The sequence below is a fragment of the Ambystoma mexicanum genome, chromosome 2p (genome assembly GCF_040938575.1).
Source record: "Ambystoma mexicanum isolate Mex_15411 chromosome 2p, UKY_AmexF1_1, whole genome shotgun sequence".
Taxonomy (NCBI): domain Eukaryota; kingdom Metazoa; phylum Chordata; class Amphibia; order Caudata; family Ambystomatidae; genus Ambystoma; species Ambystoma mexicanum.
Window position 1 is genome coordinate 903,224,198 of NC_090923.1, and position 20,768 is coordinate 903,244,965.

Genomic DNA, 20,768 nt, shown 5'->3' on the forward strand with positions numbered 1-20,768 from the left:
CCTGGGCTTGAGCCAAGGTAAATCTCACAGTCCTGTTCTGGATTAGTTGAAGAGGGTGCAGAGTAGATGAAGGCAGATTGAGAAAGAGGCTGTTGCAGTAGTCTAGCCTAGAGAGAAACAGGGCTCTGGAGACAGTGTGCTTCTGGGGGAAAGTGAGAAAGAGAAGAATATCTCTGAGGAGGTGCAGCTGGTAGTTGGCCTTCTTGGCGAGATGTGAGGAGAGAAGGAAAGAGTGGAGTGGAAGATGACATCAAGGTTTTTTGCTTCACAGGTAGGCGAAGGAGGAGGGCCCAAGGGGGGCCGCCAGAGTGAGAGAGGGAAAGTGGGAGCAGGGGCCCCAATGAGAAGGATCTCCATCTTACTGGCATTAAGGCAGAGATTGTTGGAGGGGGAGGTGCACCACTCCTGAATTGCAGATAGACAGTCAGGAATGAGCGAGGAAGGAGAGGAGGCTGAGGGGAGCCTGAAAGAAAGCTGAATGTCATCTGCATAACACTGGAAGTTAGATGAGAAGGTAGAGACCAGGTGGGCCACAGGGGCCAAGTAGACATTAAAGAGCCAGGGTGAGAGGGTAGAACCCTGAGGAACACCACATGTGGAGAGAGAGGTGGTGGAGAGAACGGACCCAAGTTGGACCTGGGAGGGTCAGTCCAGATGGAAGGAGATCAACCAATCCAGACTCTGATCCGTGATGCCCAGGTTCTCGCAGAGTCGATTAATCAGGATGGCATGATTGATTATGTCAAAAGCAGAGGAAAGGTCAAGGAGGATGAGGACAGAAGGAAGGCTGGAGTCAAGATTAGATTGCAAAGTTCTAACACAAAAAATGTGTCCCAACCAGAAAGTTATTTACAGGTGAAAATGATTCACTATTATTTAAGCAACGACATGGTGGTGTTAGGCATTTTTTATACATTTGACACCTATCCGGTTAGACCCAATCTTCTGTAAATGTCAATAACATAAAATGTGAACCTTTTAGCTTTTGCATCAATCAAACATTTTATAAATTTGTTGTCCATTTAATACATATGGCTATATATTTATATATGGTGCATATAAATAATGTGTTCAACCAAGACAAGGTAACAAAAATAGCAACGATTCTGAATTCATAGAGACATACAAAGATAATACAATTTCAACAATACATAAACATTTGTAAAAAATCAGAGGAGAGAACCCAGAGAAAATGGAAGTTACAAAGCATTACCAGGACGATCCACTATCTAGCTAATAGACCATAAAAATGAAAAAGTCATGCCCATTGAACAAATGTATGTGCTCCGGGGCCTAAGTCGGTCTCAAATTCTAAATATGGCAGACCACAAGCCTATCCGTGCATGTATCTACTTGTCATGCAAGGCTAAATAAGTTTTGGCGGTAGTTGTCTAGATGATGCTGCCTTCCTCTGGACAAGAAAGAGAGAGAGAGAGAGAGAGAGGGAGATTGGAGCAATCCCTGTGAAGCAAAAATAGATAAGTGTGTAGAGTAAGCTGGGAGATGGCCAGATTTCCAGGATTTTGCCCAGGAAAGGAGTTATAGAGACCAGGCGATAGTTTACGGGGCAGGTAGGATCGGCAGAAGGCTTTTTAAGGAAGGGGTGCACAAGGGAGTGCTTGAGGAGAGAGGGGAAATATCCAGTGGGGAAAGAGTAATTGCAGAAAGCAGTCAAGGCTGGAGTGAGGGTGTCAATGTGGTCCTTGATGGTTCTGGAGGAGCACCTGTTTGGATGACACTTCCATAGATTGGACATGTCTAGAAACATTGTCAGGTGTTTTGAGAGAGAAAGCGGGGAAAGGAGGAGGAGAGGGAGAGGCGGCCAGAGGGGGGCAGAGAGAGGTAGTGGGAGATGAGGAGAAGGGCAAGTACAGGATGTCCTGAGTTTTAGTGGTGAAGTGAGAAGCCAGAGCTGTACAGAGGGGCTGGGAGGGAACAGGAGAGATGGAGACTGCTGAAGGATTGGCCAGCTCCTTGCAGATTTTAAAGAGTTCGGCTGAGTTGTTAGAGGCAGACTTGGATGTGGACTCTCTTCTTGGACAGGACAGAGAGTCTGTAATACCTTTGGAGCAAGCGGTAGGCCAGTTCCTCAGAGGATGCGCCTGAAGCTCTCCACTTCCTCTCAGCCACCCTGCACTTGCGTTTCAGGGCGGTGAGGTCGAAGTGATACCAAGAGTTGCACTTGGAGGTAGGCTTCGGGCGGATTCTCATGACAGGGCCTCAGATGTCCAAAGTGTTGGAGACAGCAGGATGCAGGTTAGAGAGGGCTTTGTCAGAGTGTGAGTCAGCCGCAAGAGTAGGAGGAGCAGAGAAAGGAGGGGTAAAGGCATCCACTGACACACGTTTCATGGGCCAAATGACCCGAGAAGGTAGGTGGCTGTGTAGGGGTGGGCTTAGCCTGAGGGACAGAGAGATTCAGATGAGATCAAAGCAGAAAGTGGTCAGTCCAAGAGAGAGGAGTGGTGAGAGGGTTCAAGAGGGGGATGTCTTAGGAGATGAGAACATCCAAGGTGTGTCCGCAGAGTGTGTTGAATCAGAGGGTAGAATGGAGAGAGAGAAAGTGTTGCAGAGGTTGTGGAAGAGCCCAGTGAAGGGATTAGAAGCATCCAGGTGGATGTTGAGGTCTCCAAGGAGGAGAAGTTGAGAGGTGGAGGCAAGGAGAGAAGAGGAGAGGTCAGCCCACTCTGATAGGAAGAGGGCAGCCTGCCCTGTAGAAGGAGGCCTGTAGATGGTGGCCACAGTCAGTGTGAGGCCGGCAGAGATAGAGATCCTGCAGACCAGGCATTCAAAGGAGGAGTAGGCCTGTGTAGGAATGACAGAATCAAGGACCCACTCGGGAAAGATCAGAGCAGCTCTACCTCTGGGTCAGTTGCTTCTGGGCTCGGAGAGCATCTTGTAGCCTTCAGCGAGGAGAGTGTCAAAGCTCCTGACAGAGCTGGCTGTGGACCATGTCTCAGTGAGAGCAAGGACATCCAGGTCAAGTTCTTTGTGGAGGTGGCAGATATCAGAGCAGTGTTTGACAGCAGAGCGAGAGTTGAGAATAGCGACGTGGAGCAGGTTGCCACATTTGAAAGGCTTCTGGGTTGGGGTACAGGCTTGAGGTACATTCGGTGGAAGTGGTGGAAGGGCCGAAGAGTGGCCAGAGGTGGTAAAAGGAGGTGGCATAGTAGCTGGAGAGGAGGAGCAAGGAACCATAGAGGCAGCGGAAGAAGGAGGTGGCAGAGAAGCCAGAGAGGTGCTAGCATGGGGAGAAGGAAGGAAGTTGATAAGACACAGGAGACACCTATCAAAAAAGAGGAGATTGGGCTGAGGACCCTGGACCAAGATGGTGCCATTCAAATAGACGTTAATGAAGGTTTTCGAAGAGTGGAAAGAGGCCAAAAGGGCTTCCCACCGAGTGTCACCATTAATGGGAAAGGAGCAGAAAGGAAAAAGAACCGAGACCATATACGGGGTCGATAAGTTGGGCGAGGGAACGACAAAGAGGATGCTGGTGAGAGTCTGTATGGAGGAAGCACTGATACAGGTATCAGCGATAGGGAGACCTGGGTTGAAGACCAGGATATCCCTCTTGAGCTTCTTCCTTCCAGACTTAGTGAGAAGGATAGGATAGGAGATAGAGAAGCAGTTACAGAAGAAGGGAGCACCATAGAGGGTGCAAAGAGGTGAGAGGGGAGAGTGAGGGTGGAGGAAGCACAGCCAACAGCCGAGCACCACAGGAAGCACCAGATGGGGGCAGGGGTCACACAGAAGAAGGAACACAGGAGCAGGAAGGCAATGAGAGTAGGATGGAATTCTTGGATGGATAAATATACCATTACTTTGGTCATGTCACCACCCGCTCCGCACTCTTTTTGTGCCGGCATTGGTGGCCCATGTCACAATGGTATTAGGTCAAATGACCTCACACAGCAGTCTTTCTAAATCGAAAAGTCAGCCCCTGCGATGCACACAAGTGCATGCAGGTGCTGACAGACACGCCAGGACCTGGAAGCAGCCAAGAGAGAGAACGGGTAAGTACATGAGTGTGTGTTTGTGTGTGTTGGGTGTATGTGTTTGAGTGTATTTTTGCATGTGTAAAGGTGGGGGCGGAGTCTTTGGAGAGGAGGGTGGTGGTGGGGGCTGAGGGAAGGGGGTTTCGGGGTGAACCCCCCTTTTAATCTAATGGGGCAAGAGAGGGTGGGGGTGGTCGGTGGGGGTTTGATGAAATGTCCTTTTTTCTTTTTTTGTAGGCTCCCTAAAATCGGCCGAAAAAACTATTCTTTAGTTAAGCGGCCTACAAAAATCAAGAAAAAGAAATGACTTTCAGCCGTCACAATAGGACATGGCAAACATCCAGCATTGGGCCTTTGATGCTGTCATTCAGATTCCCCAAGTGCAAGCTATCACGTGTGGTGATGCTTGACATTTTCTTATCTGAATTTCGTGTCACAATAACTAGATTTCAGTTAAGACTCATGGGCTGAATAAGTGGGGCAGAGTTGCTTCTACTACTACTAGTAGCCCTATATCAATTCTGCAGAGAGGTAACTTTAATTAATTCTCTGATTGCTCCTAACATTAAGTCTCCTATCTGGATCCGTATTTAATGAAAACAAAAACGCATGCACAGTCAGTCAGTTTTCGGGTTAAATAGGCAAGCTTTAAATGACAGTTTAGCTTCATATTTTGTTGCCCACATATAATTAAAAACATGTACACATAGCTACACTATCACGTCTTTTAAAGAGGCATTTAGATATATATTCCAATGCCTCAAACTACAAATACCCCAACTATATTTAGTAGAAGAAGACGTGGAGCCATGAAGAGAGTGTGCCCTTGCTGCTGTTAACCTCTGCTGTCTCATGTTTCTCGTCTGAAAGTAGGGTGCCCTGGTCAATTCCCAGTTGACTACTCTATTTCCAGATGGTAGCTACTGGTTCCAGTTTCTCACATATGGGTGTTTGTACATTTCCTGAATTGCTATAAAGAAAGTTTCATTGGTGATTTTATTTTGCTGGGTCAATTTTCATCATTATTGTTTTGCTGCAAGTGTATATAGGGTTTCTTGTTTTTCTTTTCTTCTCTTTTAAAGCTATAAGGCAATATCTGAAAATGTGTTTAACATGCCAGATATGTATGACTTGTCTTTTAATATGTATGTTGTTTTATCTTTGATCTGTTTGAGTATGTGCTTAAGGTTTATAATTTGTATTTAAACAAATGCACAATAAAGGAAAAAAAGGTGTGTGTGTGTGTGTTGTTATATATATATATACATATATTTTTATATATATAAATATATATATTTATATTTATACTTTGGGCTTGTACCTGTCAAGTCCAAACTTTCATCCAACACAGGAGCTGCTGAGCCCCACATTCCCACTAAGATGTTGCGCTCTCAACTGGACTAAACAGTTAAGTTCGAGACACCCCGGGGGGAAAGTGGATAAAATAACAAACTCAGACACTGTATCCTCAATCTTCATCCGGTCTCTGAATAAATGAGAAGTTAAACAACATTCAATGCTTTTCCAAACTTTTTTTAAAACATTATACTAATTTGGTTATAATTATGCTGTTACCTGAACATTCCTCTGCAATTGCTCAGAGGAAAAGAACAGTTATCACAATGTAACTAGATTTTGTGGCACTTGAAATAATCCTACTCAGTATGCTAAATAAACTCAAACCTTCAATTCACAACAAGAAAGTTTCTTTTTGTTTTTTGTTGTCTTGTGTTTCTTTTGAAAATGCAGCATACGAATTTAACAGGATTTAAACCCACAAAGAATCTTTTCTTATCTTTTTGTAAAGTTCTATAACTCTTAAATGAATCTTTTCCAGATGGAACCTTTAAAATGGATTGATCACCAAAAGTCACCACAGAAAGAGTTCCATGCCCCTCATTACGATACGGGCGCTAAACCATGGCGCTATTAGCACCATGGTTGGTGCCGGTATCGTAACGAGTCTGCCAATGTTCAATGGGGAATTACCACCCCATTCCAAGGTTGGCGGGGCGGTAATTCCCCATTGAACATTGGCCCTTCCCCATTCCCATTTTTGCCCCATAGGGCTCAATGGGACTGGGGAAGGTGCTAAGTACGGAACCGCAAATTGCGGTACTGTACTTAGCACCAAGGTCTCTTTGCGGGTCCCTACTTTAACGGCTGGTCTAGACCAGCCGTTTCGGTCGGGTCCCGCAAAGGGACCTCGTAGTAAGGCACTAATGGGTTAACGGCACCGCAGCCTTTTACGGCGCTGTTAACCCATTAGCGCCAGGGTCGTAATGAGGCCCCATATCTTTTAACTCATTGGGCCTCATTACGACCCAGGCGGTAAGTTACCACCTGGGCCGTGACTTTACCACCATGGCGTAAACTACGTTTACGCCATGGTGGTTGGCGGACTTACCGCCCCATTCCGACCTTGGCGGGGCGGTAAGTCCCCAATCCCCATTTACCCTTCCCCATTCCCATTTTTGCCCCATAGGGCATAATGGGAGTGGGGAAGGCGTTAATTACGCCACCGTAAATTACGGTGGCGTAATTAACTCCATGGTCCCTTAGCGCCATGGATTTTAACACCTGCTAAAAGCAGGTGTTAAAAGCGCCATGGCGCTAAGGGACCTCGTACTCAGGCGGTAAGGGTCGGCGCTGTTAACGCTGCCGTTAACCCCTTACCGCCTGGGTCGTAATGAGGCCCATTGTAACTCCTTTAACACTGTTGTCTTCAGTTCAAAATCATATGGAGAACCTCAATTAAGAAATTCAGCTGAGCATCTGAAAAGGACTTGTTTCTTTAACCTTAATAACTTTTAACTCTTTCGCCAGTTTTCTTTTTGAAACATGCACAAACACCTTGTGAAAAAAAAAGAATTCAGTAAACAAGTAATTATAGTTTTAAAGCGAGTGACACTTTCCTTGTATGTAGTCTTTTAGTCAAATGTGAGTGAAATATTTACTTGTGCTGACTCTGGCTGTTTAGCCCGTAATTCACGTTGAGAAAGTCTTTACGCGTTTACCGTACAATACAATTGAAGGAAAAAAGAACATAGAAGCAATCAAAACAATTGCCTAGGCTTACCTTCTTCCTGCATGAAGCCCTCAAGGAATCTCCCCCTCTTACCTTAAAGGATCGCGAGCGGAATGGAAACCCCGGAAGAAATCTCCTCATCTCATCAAACAAGAAGAGCAAACGCGACGCTCCGGCAGCAGTCCAAAATACGGGGATTACACGCGACATACTAACAAGGTAAGCAAAAGAACGTTAGGGAAAAAATAAATACAGCTCACGCGCGCGTAGCTATCACAATACGTATTTTGTGTTCACCTTTGAAATAACAACAAATGAATTCATTAACCCCACGACTCCTGGAAAAAAGTTGTTCTTTTATAAAAACAATAATCTTGAGTTGAATGAGTTTCTTTTTAAACGGAGCAAGAAGATTTTTACATCATAGTAATACTTAGCTTGGTAACTGAAGATGAAGACTTTTTCTGGTTCCTTCTTTGCTGAAATGAGATCCTCCTCTTTAGAGCTGAAATCTGATCCAGATGAACTGTCTTCACAGAAAAATTATTTTCCTAAGAGTTTTTTAGGCCCACAATTCAAGAGAGAACAAAAACATGACCTACTCTGAAAGCTTAACAAATGAAAGGCAGTTTAGAATGTTGAGATTTAACTATTGTCTTAGCTGTCACCCAATCAGCACTCCTGCCTCTGCTCTCCATCTTGGCTTGGGATTCCATCTGTACTTTGAAAATAAAAGTTAAGGCCTAAACCAAACCAAAAACGAAATGGACAATATTTAACATAAAACCATGAATAAATCAATAACATAATATTAATACAGCTTCTAATGAACTATCTACCTACATTGGGACCTGACAGTACCTTACATTTTGGTATTGCCAACATTTTTAGAGTTCAGCATTTTGTAAGTTGTAACCTTAACTGTTTGTAGAAAAATGTTGTCCACATATATACATATCTATATCCATCCTTCTTGTATAAATAACTCTCTAAGGATGTCTGTGCATTGGGAGTTGAGCATTTCACAGTCATCTTTACACTGAGACCGGAACAAATTCTCTGCAGGGAACTGAACAATGTTCACCTGACACCCCTCGGCCCCCAATGGAGTAATTGATATCACAGCAAATGCATCCTGACATCCAAATCTTGAGCCAGTCTAAATTTATATATTTGCTTCATTATTACAAACGATGATAGGCTGTTCTGAAAAACTAAATGAGCACCAAGCCGAGTTATGTACTTTGTGATTCAAGCATATCACTGATTTATCACAGAAATATTGGTCAAATATCTGCTCTTTCATTTTAGCTGGCAAGAACCATCACTGCTGCAGTTTGTCCCCTTTCTCATAGACGTATTTTGAAAGAGTATAATAGGACTTTATCAGACTATCCATCTTGGAATGTTAACCATCTATCAGAAAATAACTTATATGGTTATTCAAGGTTTTTTAGTTGTCTTTGGTTGGGCTGAAACTACACCCTCAACTACACCTCAAAGTGCGTGTCGATCCCAGCATGGGAAAGAAGAGTAAGGGAAACAGAGTTTAATAAGAAATTACTTTCTTTCTGAATAAATATGTTTCCTAAAATTAAAGTATATCATTTTTGTGTAGAGCATTCCAGTGTCTTGCTGCGTGGGCTGTGCATGATCTGTCTAATGAACTTATTAGTTTAAAACAATTGACCTAGATCCTGCATCTGGTGGTGGCTCTGTGTCTGTGATTATGAATGCCATTCATCATGATGTTTGAGGCAAGAAAGGGCTCATCCATAGAGGGCTTTATGCACCTGAGTTCAAAGTGATACTTGACTATTTGATGATGTGCTTTGCTCGTTAAGATAAGAGTAGCATTCTTATTATGACTGTTTTATATAGTGGAGGAGATTTGAAAAAATAACAGTTTACAATATTAGTACAATGAGGTATGCCTTTTCTAATATCCAATTATGGAGAAAAAAACACATCCCCCACCTCCCTCAAGAAATATATTTTTTTCTCTGGTCCAGCGGATATCAGATACAGCTGGGGTGTTGTGGAAAACACACACCTGATTAACTGACTTTTGCCCACACAGAAAGAGAAAGAGACAGAAACACAAGAGTGGATGAGAGAGCGAGAAAGAGAAAGAGAAAGATCAGAGAGCAAGAGAGGGAACTTTTGCTCTCCTCTATAAAAAAAAAACACTGCATGGATTTACACTTCCAAAAGACAGCCACTGTGGCGGACGGGGGATGAGGGGGGCACTGGGGAGCCCAGCCAAGATGGCCGCAAGCCTGTGAGCTCCTTGGCACTCCAACAGATCTGATATTTTCCAACCTGGCACCGCAGTACTAGCGGGTGCATCAGCTGTGGGAACCCCATGAGCATACCCCTGTGAATCTTGTGGCTTCAGCCCATTATCTAAGGCATGAAGCGAGGTGGAGATAGAGCACGCCTGACCTGCAGCGGCCGTGCAAGAAGAAACTTGCAGGCAACTGGCAACTCTGGGCTACCCTCGCTGGGAGACGTGGCAGCTGAGCTGCTTGAGCTGCAGCCTTACAGAACACTGAAGGAGGTCAGACTTGCAGTCCCCGATTTGCCTGGATTTGGAGAGGGAGGCAGGTGGACGGCTGCGCGGTGTACGCACCAGAGTGTCCCACAAGCTTGTGGTGAGTGTCAGCCAGCACCTGCCTGAAGCAGTAACATTGCCACGATAAGGACACTGCAGCGTCGGAGTGCCTGAGCAGAATAACGAAGCTGGCTGCTGAAGTGGTGAGCCTGAGGTGTGCAGCGAGGAAAGAGCGGGAACTCTGCTGGGCCCCTTGCAGAGACACCATAGCGGTTTGAATGAGGCAGAACTCATTGGAGCGACCCACTAGCACTAAGGGGAATCAGCGTGAATCCAAAGAGGCACCAGTGGAGGGGTGAGGAGGCTCTTCAGGGCGCAACTCATTGAAGAAGCCAAAAAACAAGGATTAGTGAGCCCCTGCAGTTTGGAATGCTTGTGGCTGATAATTGTATCTGAGTAGGACACACAGTATTACGGCTTGCTGGGGCATGCTGGAAGGTTCTGGTGGAGAATGCTTTCACCTCATACACCTTGATGGATGCAGGCATTGGTGGTCCAGGAGGCTTGGCTGGCCACTCTCAGGAATGGGGAGGTAAGGAGCTGGCATGCTCATCGGCATTGGTGCCATGCTGACTGCACACAGTGACAGCGAGTACTGTCTAAGGCAGGCAGGAAGAGAAGTGAAAAATTGTACCAGCCTGATGTGTGAGCCTGCAGGGGAATGCAGAGGTTGACAAAACACAGAGTCATTCTATCCATTACAGCCGGAATTGGAACTACGACGTTCTTAACTGCATACACGGGTGGTTGCCTGTGATCAGACTGCATTGTATGCCTGGCTGTATGATTCTGCCTGTCTGAAGGGCTCTTAATCTTGGAGGAGGCTCTGCATAGCCTGTGGCGAGTAGCACTGCACTGCGCAGGGAGTACCCACATAGCTGTATGTTCACTGTCAATCTCGTTGTGTCATCTGCTTGAGAGTACAGTGGAACAGTGGAGGGAGGTGAGAGTGGACCTTCTGGTCACATATATATGATCAGAAGCTGAGGTGTAGATGAGAAATACCCCCCTGCCAAAGGAGGGCCTGCAATAGTAATGGTGAATCTTGACGAGGTACAGAGAAGTGACTGTGGTGAAGAACTCAGACGATCATTACTGTGTGGCTTTTCGCCTGCGAGGGCCCCTGCTGCCCGGAGAGGAACAACAACCTGTGCTTCAACATCTCAGTCCATGCCGACTTAGCAGTGAGAGCATGGGGGTGCAGCTTGGCCCCCCTGCAACAAGGTGTGACAGTGAGCCCTGTGGGAGGCTGGAGTGTGGAATTTCCACCGGCAGCGGCAGAGCGGCACTATGTCTTAATCACAAAAAAACGGGAAGCAGCAATCCACCCTTACACAAGTAGAGAATAATAAAGTAATAGAGGACTCAAGAGACAGGCCTACCCAGCCCTCACCCCTAGATCCTAATACTGCGTTCAATTATATCAAAGTCATGTTTAACCAACTACAGGCTAGTATACAATCATTGCATAGGAAAATGGACACTCTCACATGTAAAGTAGAACACATGCAGGTATGCTAAGAAAAACATCGGGAGAGGTTGGACGAGGTAGACTGGCACGTCTCTACGATAGGAGATGAATCACGTGAACTTGTGCAAGTCAGGAAGCCTATTAAGGAGCTAGCTGAGAATCAGGAAGATCTTGAGTCATGATCCAGATGGAAAAACTCACGAATAGTGGGTGTCTCTGAGGCGGTGGGCCAATGAATAATGGAACCCCTGCTTGAATCCATACTGCAGGAGGCACTTGGCGATGAAGACTTTTTGGCGGTCTTCATAGTTGAGAGGGTACATTGGGTACCCAGCAGAAGGAAACCTATTCCTGGAACTCCGGCTAGTTCATGTTGAATAAACCCACTACATGGACCTGGCTTTGCAGAAGGCCAGGCAGAAGGGCTCCTTGGCGTACTAAGGGGACACCATTAGATTCTTCCCAGATTTTTCAGATAAAGTACAGGCAAACCGACAAACATACATTGATGTTAAAAAGAGGCTCAGAGAGAGGGACTTGAAGAACACCATGCTCTTTCCCGCAATACTCAGAGTGGAGCATGGGGGGCGTGTATTGATTTTTCAGACCCTGGAGGAGGCCCAGTGTCCCGAGACACAGGGGGGGACAATGACCAAGGGGATCAATCCCTGGGAAATGTACATGTGAGCTGATAGCTGATGCTGACTATTGTAATGTTCAAATTGAAGGTGGTGGGAAGAAGGTGATGTTGTTGGAGTGCAGAGGTGGGTGGGCGCTGAAGTTGCCTCTGTACTTCCAGCTCCACGTTGTGGGAAGCCTTTAAATGCATGGTGCGGGGGATTGCATTTAGAAGGAATCTGGGGAATTGAAACAGATACAGAGAGAGCTAGCAAAGAGTGAGGCATGCATTCAGTGTTTACAAGACGGTGCAGATGTTATGAAGGATATGGCTGCACAGAAGCAGATCACGAAGCAGGTGGAGGAATTTCAGGCAGTGGCCCAGAGGGAAATGAAATTCCAGTTGGGAAGGATGGCTGTCGAGCAATACGGGGAGGGTCAGCGCCATGGTAGGCTGCTTGCAAGAGCAGCTAAGGTTGATGCGCCGAGAGCGCAGATTTTGTCAGTTAACAATGAGCAAGGGGAATCACAAAGGATAGCGATATTGTTTGGGAATATTGTTCCTTTTATACACTGTTGTACTCTTCGGAAATTCAGGTTTTGCAAACTGCCATTTGCAGTTTTCTTGATCAGGTGGTGCTTTACTGGTGTATGGATGAGGAGAGGGAATGGATATGTTTGCCTAGTACGGAACGGGAAGTTTTAGGGGAGATTGAAGCACTCTAGTCCGGGAAAGCCCCAGGACCTGACAGCTTTACGGCTGAGTTTTATAAGCATTTTGCGTTAAAGTTAGCTCCACATCTTTTGGAAGTGTATCAACAGGCCCTTAGGACAGAATTAGTACCCGGTGAGAAACAATGAGTTTATAACAAGTGAGCTCATTTGCCCTAGCCGAGTCCTTACCTGCATGACAAAGTCCTGTCAATGTTCGAATGGCTTCTAGGGAAAGGAAGAAGGGACTACAGGTAGTCCCTGCTGCCTTTCCCTGGCGGCCATCTTCATTGTTTACTTTTTTTTATCACTTTTGAATGGCTGCCATGGAGAGGGAGAATGGATTACGTTTAGTCCCTTCTCCCCGTTCCTTGGCGGTCATCATTTTTGTAAAATGTTTTCAGTGTCAATGGCTGCTGTGGAAACAGAGAAGGGACTATTCATAGTCCCTTCTCCCCATTCAGTGGCAGCCATTTTATTTTACTTCTTTATTTCATTTGCCCAACGCAAAGTCATCACGCAACTCTAAAAAAGTCACTATTAGTACCCCGGTCTTCGCACGGGCCTGTAACTATGGGCCCCAGGGCATTACCTGAACTGGTAATAATCCGTGCCCCCCAACCCCCCCCCCATCCCCTCCTCCCCTCCACCCCAGGGAGGAGCTTATTGCTTAAATACAGTTGTCAAACTCTCTCCATGCTCTCACACTTTTTGTTTTGTGAAATCGCCACTCAGGTGAAAAACATGACAGACAAGGTTGATTACAGCAAGGATGGAATAACTCAAGGAAGGCCATCTTCTACTAAATGCAATTTCAGCGTTTGGATTTTGAGTTGGATCATGTATCAAAATGGATTTTAACTAAATGTACTTCATTGTTATTCTCAAAAAGTCCCAAGGTAAGTGGTTATCTAGTTATTCCTTTTTAGGAAAACGACTTTAATGATAAGTAAGGACACTCCTTCCATGCAAGCTTGACTAATAAACACAGAAATATAGTCAACACACTACAGTACAATTGTCCAGGCAGAATCACAAAAAACAAGTAACTGGCTTTGTATACGCATTGAAGAAAGAATCTGCAAGAAGCATGGGAAGAGAAGCGGTGAGGGACGCGGGAGCAATGGGGCAATGAGTGAGCAGAAACGTGGCGCTCCCTTGGAGTCAATGTATATGCTGCAAAGATTTGAATGCAGCCTGCAATGTACAGGCTCCTATCCTAATACCATAGATCAGAGCGACGAGCATAGATATGCAATTGCGTCCCATGTAAGTCAACTCCATTATAATATGAATATGAATGTGGTAATATACATAGATATTTATGCAGTACCTGGCATACTGTCAGGTGTATTACATACACTGTAAGGATTCATCAAGGCTGCAACTCAGACACGCTTCTGACTGTTATCCAAACCATGGACTATTATCAAAATGACATCAATTTCAACTTTGCCAGAAACGTGAGAAATGTTTTTATGTCAAAGTATTTTCCCAAGGCAAATTACAAGACACTTCTTAAGCATACCATTTTTTTTTTTTACATTTGTAAAGCACCCAAGCCCTAGGGCATCAGGGCGCTGTTGCAACCAGTTACACTTAATTAGCAGAAACAGACGGTAGAGGGACATGCGGCCGTCAACATACAGGCTTCCACAGTTGCTGAGGCAAGAAGGTGTCTACTTGTCTGTGGTTTGAGACTGGTGATCAATAGGATCACGTTAGGCGAAAAGCCATGTTTTTAGAACGTTCTCAACGCGCTTTACTTAATGCCTAGAGAGCATCAATGAACTGCTGTTAGAATAGAAATGACTGTCCATGCTTTGGAATTCTTTTTATACATTCTAAATTTGTGATAAGTGATTGAGAAACGTTAATCAAACATTATCTTTGTCTAAGGTCAGTAGTAATACTAAGCAAGAAAATGTTACAATACATTGAGGGTCATTACGACCCTGGCGTTAAGGGTTTAACAGCGGCGTAAAAGGTGTCAGCGCCGTTAAACCCTTAACGCCTGATTACGAGGTCCCTTTGCGGCTCCCGACCTTAACGGCTGGTCTGGACCAGCCGTTAAAGTAGGGACCCGCAAAGGGACTTCCGAGGTAATTACGGTACCGCAATTTGCAGTACCGTAATTACCGCCTTCCCCAGTCCCATTGAGCCCTATGGGGCAAAAATGGGGAAGGGCCAATGGTAAATGGGGAATTACCGCCCTGCCAACCTTGGAATGGGGCGGTATTTACCCATTTACCATTGGCGGATTTGTTACAATACCGGCAACAACCATGGTGCTAATTACGCCATGGTTTAGTGCCAGTACCGTAATGAGGGGCATGGAACTCTTTCTGTGGTGACTTTTGGTGATCAACCCATTTTAAAGGTTATGAGGGCCATTGTAATCAACAGCGACTTTGCAGCTTTTAATCATGTCACTGGAGCCTTTTAATTAACGTGCATCAACGCACCCACCCACACACACCTTCTCAAAACAATGCTCTGCTTTAGATAGAACAATATTGCATGAGCATTCAGTGTCATTCATTTGACAGCTCCCAGCATGCAAATGAAATGCACACGAATCAGACCATAAAGGCACTCGTGCTGACGGCTTGCGTTCGTCCACCAGTCCACAATACTGTCAGGACAATGCCAACATGTTTCTATTGGTTTGGCAAGAGCAAGACACCCAACTTAGCCTCCCACTGCATATGGACCTCCAACCCCTTAGGCAGATCTCATAAGTATGGCACATATCAGCCACTCACTTGATTAATGAACGAAACACTAGAAGACATATAATTGACTCCCTCCATGTCCAAGGCACTTCTACACACAAAACAACCTGCCACTCATTCTGAATTGTTAAACCAAGCTTGCCTATAATAGTTCTCTTTCTGATGCCTCAAGTTACCCTGCTGGCTTGTGATAACAAAATGTCCCAAACCTTACCCAAAGCCACACGTGGAAAAACATCACTTAATCTGCTCACTGACATGCAAGCATGCACCACGGAGGCCCCAGTGTATTGAATATATTCTGATATTCCTTCTTCCGATTAACCCAATAATCTTTTGGGCCTTCTGCCTTTCAAATCAACAATTCACTACCATTTTTGTGGTGCGGGAAGCCTTGTGTTAGCACAAAGCAATCACTGGAATAATATGCATTAGGATAGACCACATTATCAACTTTCAGTCCGAATTTACCCGCTTACTCCATGTTCACTGAGTGCACGTGAATGCACACCCCTAATGAATATGCAGCTAGCTATTTCTCAAGACAGCCATATGGTTTGACCATATGACCTGAGTGTCTCTTCCTTGCACACCACTAGTCAGACACAACCCATGACCTCCTCCAAATTGGGAAGGCTGTATGCTATACATCACGCAAAATCAGGTAACGTGATGTGACTTCAATGTACAGGTAGAAGCTATTCAGAGTTGCTACTGTTTATAGTTTTAGTTACTACATGTCCATAGATCAATGCATTTCCGAATGGTTGTAAGCCTTTTCCTTGTTAACACAATCAGAGCATTCCTATCTATTTACTATAGGTGTCAATCAGTATTCTGCTATGACCCCTTTAACAGACCTCAGTTATTTACCGATCAAATGATTGCCATAAATCCTAAAGACCCACACAGCTCCTACAAACACAGGAAGGACACTGTTGAAGTTGATGGCATCAATTGGCAAAAGACAAAGAGGCTGTTGCAGCAAGATGGTGCGATGTAGTTCAATGTAATACCACTATCATGAGCTTGTGCAGCTTTATATGTGTGCATTGTTTGGGGCCTGTCACACCTTTCATTACCTGTTTAAAATACAATAACCCCTGGGACCTTCATGGTACCAACTCAGGAAGTGTAAAACAACACATAAAGGGCCTGTCTCTGTGAAATGATTGGGGGAAAAAAGTATTTCCATCCCTGTCACACTTGTAAAATAAATCATGACAATGTCAGAAATTACCCCGCCATGATTTGGATTCTGTTGCCCCTGTTTTAAAAGGTGCAGGTGAATACCCCTCGTTTCAGGGCATTAATAAGCACATCCCGTTTGTGGATTCGAGATGCACTTTTAAATACCCTGAAACGCTCCCTAATATGCGCAAAGGGGGAAAAGGGGAAAGATGCGCTCATTCAGATGCCCTTTGTGAATTAGGCAGTCACTTTTCTGGGTGCAAGTGAAGAAATGCGCTAGCTCGTCTCCTCACTAGGGCCAAAAAAATGGAGAATCTGCCCCCGTGTGTTGTTAATATCTCCTGGTGTCCGTCGTACCTTTATTATGAAGACCGTGAAAGCATAACCGTGGCCTAATCCAAGAGTTGGATTTGTGAGAGGGGAAAGTTGTTGGTAACAAAAGGCAACGCAATATGATGGACAGAGTTAATAAAGAATATATGTCATGTCTGGTTCTAGATGGAAAGGAAATGTTACATGTGTTCTGTTTAGTGCTTCAAGCCACAGTAAGGCCACCTGCAGCATTGAGGAGCCTGGAAGGAATCAAGCACTAATGTGCGCTGGGGCAGCACTGACGGTCCCCTCAGCCCCAATCAGTCCTATGGTAAGGCTAAGAGGGTGATCCTGAAGGCACTTGCAGGCTAGGGTTGATTAAAGTAGGCCGGTTCCTTGCTGAGGACACACCCCCTGAGGCTGCTGACCGAGCAGTCATTGTGCCATGCCACAAACCTTTTAAGTATTCATGGGTGGGTGTGGATTATGCACCCCGCTTAGGGGTTGCTGGGCTTCTCTGGGAATATTTGCATAAGAACCACCCATTTCTAACCCAATTGCCTGGGTTGCAGTTGCCTAGTTAGGTTAACATATGGCATTGCAGTGTCCCAGGACAGTCTTCAGGCCTAGAATGGAGAGGCTGGGTTTGGAAACACAAATGCATTTGCTACATAAACTGAGCCAGGGACAAGAGAAATGGTAATCTGGGGAGGCTATGCACCTTTTCAAAATGCACCTTTCAAAAATCAACAGGTGGGGGTTCTGTCACAAAACAAAGGAGTTTACCGCAAAGCTGATTTCCAGTCATAGGCACCTTCTCAGTACTAGGATACATTGAGGCTTGGGTGTGGATGATCCGGAAAATCTCCAAAAACCCTATCAAAACCCAGCCATGATTACATTAAAACCTGTGGAAACACATATCAACTTTCACCAACTCTGATTAACCTCATAACAAAACATTTCTTGGCAGCAAAGAGAGGTTTATTTCAGTTCCCTACCTCCAAATTATTTCGAAAGGCTTCTTTCCTTTGAGGACTTTCCAATATGCCAGTGGGAATCCAAGGTCTGCTATATATTGATGTATTCATGTCAAAGTGCAATGTCCTGTCGTTAAGGATTTAAGGAGAGCAATTGAGAAACTAATTTGTGCTGGTAAAGTGAGGATGTCTACTTGTTGAGTTGCCTGGCGGCCAGCCAGCTCAATATGCCAACGGAAGCATTACGAAGAGAAAATTGAGGCACATGCTGTTGTGTTGTTTTTAACTTGTGCAGTCCCTAGAATCTTTTAGGCTGTGCCAAAGCACTAATTGTGACTGAAGGAAAAAATAAACAATGGAACAGAAAGGTGTCAGTGTCAAAAGTATTTTTAAAGTTATGTTAAAAGTTTATTTTTACTATTTTCTTACTACACTAGCCCCCAAAAAATGCTTTAAAGTGCAACGCCTATAAGGCTAATAGTGGACAGTGGAACCTAGTGGCACAGGATATGCAAACATCACACACTCACCACCTAACTGTGAAGCTGTTAGATGTGCCCTATGGTGTAGAGCCCAGAAGCACAGGACAGCATGCATAGCCCACAATTACCCATCACTGCAAAGCTTCAATATGTGCCCTATGTTGTAGAGCCCAGAAGCACAGGACAGCATGCATAGCCCACAATTACCCATCACTGCAAAGCTTCAATATGTGCCCTATGGTGTAGAGCCCAGAAGCACAGGACAGCATGCATAGCCCACAATTACCCATCACTGCAAAGCTTCAATATGTGCCCTATGGTGTAGAGCCCAGAAGCACAGGACAGCATGCATAGCCCACAATTACCCATCACTGCAATGCTTCAATATGTGCCCTATGGTGTAGAGCCCAGAAGCACAGGACAGCATGCATGGCCCACAATTACCCATCACTGCAAAGCTTCAATATGTGCACTATGGGATAGCACACTGAAGCACAGCTCAAGGCAGTACCAGTACCCCACAATGAACCATTACTGTGTGCTTTCCATATATGCCCTATTCTACAGTACCTAGAAGCACAAAGATAGTACCTATACCGCCCTCCCCAACACACCTAACTGTGCAACAGCTGTATGTGGCCCGTGTGACCAAAAAAGCAATACAACATTGTCCTCCCTCTGTCCCACGCTAAACGAGCTAGAAATGTTCAGTATAAAGAAGAATCTTGCAACTCCCTGAAAACTATGCAAAAGGTCTTCTGAGTGCATAGGAACAGCCGTTTTGTAAATGTCTGGGACGTTAAGCAAGCTGAGGTTAGAGTTGTGGAATGCTGCATCTGAGAGCTTCTTTAGTCTCCCTTGCATACATATATGTTGAGGTTACTTTTTTATTTGTAGTTTTGAGGGTGAATTAAGAGTCCAACAATCTTGGTTTTATTTAGTATTCAGTGTTTAATATCAGATCAAACCTAAATGTTGGCATTCCTACCATGAATACATTTTAACTTTCTACAAAGAGTAACCTTCTCTTTTTTAAATAATGTTTTTCAACTGTCTTTGTTTTTTTTGACAGTATTGTATGCTTTGAATGTGCACCATGTTGACAGATTTGTGTTGGTTGAGTCAGATCATCTTATGCACTTTATTGAAAGGTATTCATTTCTCAGAGTGATTTTAATTTAATTGTGTATATCCAAATCCTACTATGCAGATACAATGGCCCTACTGGGTGTTGGGTGTGGCAGATCATCTTGTGCATTTTGCAGAATTATGTTCCTTTTGTGGAATGTTTTTCATTAGGTTTTGTCCCACCACCCCTAGTGCACATGGCTTACTAGGAATGTGCTTAATGTAAAATAGGGTTATGGGTTATATAGTATCTGGCTGCCACTTTTATGGTCCTTGCTGCACATGGCTCTGTAAGACGTAGGGTGTGGGGCCATCATTAGTGAAATAGAAGGAGAGACAGATGCAACACTTGTGTTAATGGGTGCAGGTCGAAGTACCCTGTTATGTGTGCTGATCCACTTACTGTGGGTTTGGCAGAGACACTTGGGAGTGTGAGATCTGAAGGGGAGAGCCCAAGATCTGATCGACTACAGGTCTTTGGGTCTGCTTAGCTCCTGAAGTCAAAAAGTGTAACAGGTCCAAAGAGGAGGGCTTAGTCATAGCTCGATTAGTGTTGATGAGCTAGTGCCTAATCCTGCTGTGGGCATCTGTGGGGCATTTGTGTGTGTGTGTGTGTGTAGTGTCGGGTATTAGAAGTTCATATAGGGGAGTCGATTAGTTGAGTGGAAAAAGCAGTAGGCCTAACAAGGCAAAATAAACTGCAATCCAGCACTTCTTACAGTGGCTTCTTGCAACCAGGTCCTATTTCACTTTCTAACATTGCTTGTCATAGGCAAGACAACGACAAGCAGCATGGGTTCGGAACCCAGCCCTGTGCTTAGACACTGGGCCTCAGCATGAAGCACATTAAAAAAAGGACCACATCTATTTATTTATTTTTCTCTCTGTCTCAAATAGATACATTGTACCCCATTTGCAATAAAACAAAGAACTGCAAATTGGCAGGTGAGGGAAAGGAGGCAACTGCACTCTTTAGGAAAAGGTGCCTAGTGCTATGAGAGGCAAGAACGTTCCCAAAAGGGATTGCTTGAAATATGAGGAACAAATTACATCCATTTCACCTTCCTTAGCATGTTGCTGGACAGGCTGAGCGATTCCTCAATCCTCACTCCATGATGCTCAGGTGCTGTACTCAGTGGCATGATGAAACATTTCCCCATCAGGGCAAAACCCATTGGGGCAGTGAAGATGTTTGTCAGGCATTTGTCATGCAATTGGGGCAGGGGCCAGAATCCAGAGGTCTAGAATACTGTCTCCTACAAACCTCAAGCTCATCTTACACAGTCCACAGCTACAAACCAATATGAAATCCCCCTCAGCCCCACCGGCCACCAGCTACAAGGTGTTGAGACAGCACCAGAACTTTGGTTTAAGATGATGCTGTAACCCTGCAGAGGGCAGTGGATGTTTTGAGTGTTTTAGATAATATCTGCCATTTTGCAAAATGTTTTTCATTAAGTTTTGTCTCTCATACCCGTGTGCACATGACTGAATAGGTGTGTG

General features: G+C 44.8%; 1 protein-coding gene across 8 annotated transcripts in view; it reads left to right on the top strand.

Annotated features, from left to right (window-relative positions):
- LOC138565957 (uncharacterized) overlaps positions 1–20,768 on the top strand; it is a 1,066,445-nt gene that overhangs the window by 1,002,058 nt on the left and 43,619 nt on the right. For 5 of the 8 annotated variants that reach the window (XR_011301733.1, XR_011301735.1, XR_011301734.1 and 2 more), the window contains one exon: positions 7,124–7,242. The exons of the other annotated variants lie outside the window; for them this stretch is intronic. Coding sequence is in view for 1 of the 5 variants with exons in the window: in XM_069643051.1 (XP_069499152.1) it covers positions 7,124–7,238 (115 nt within the window). In the remaining 4 variants the exon portion in view is untranslated. The remainder of the gene's footprint in view (positions 1–7,123; positions 7,243–20,768) is intronic. 8 annotated transcript variants of the gene reach the window in all.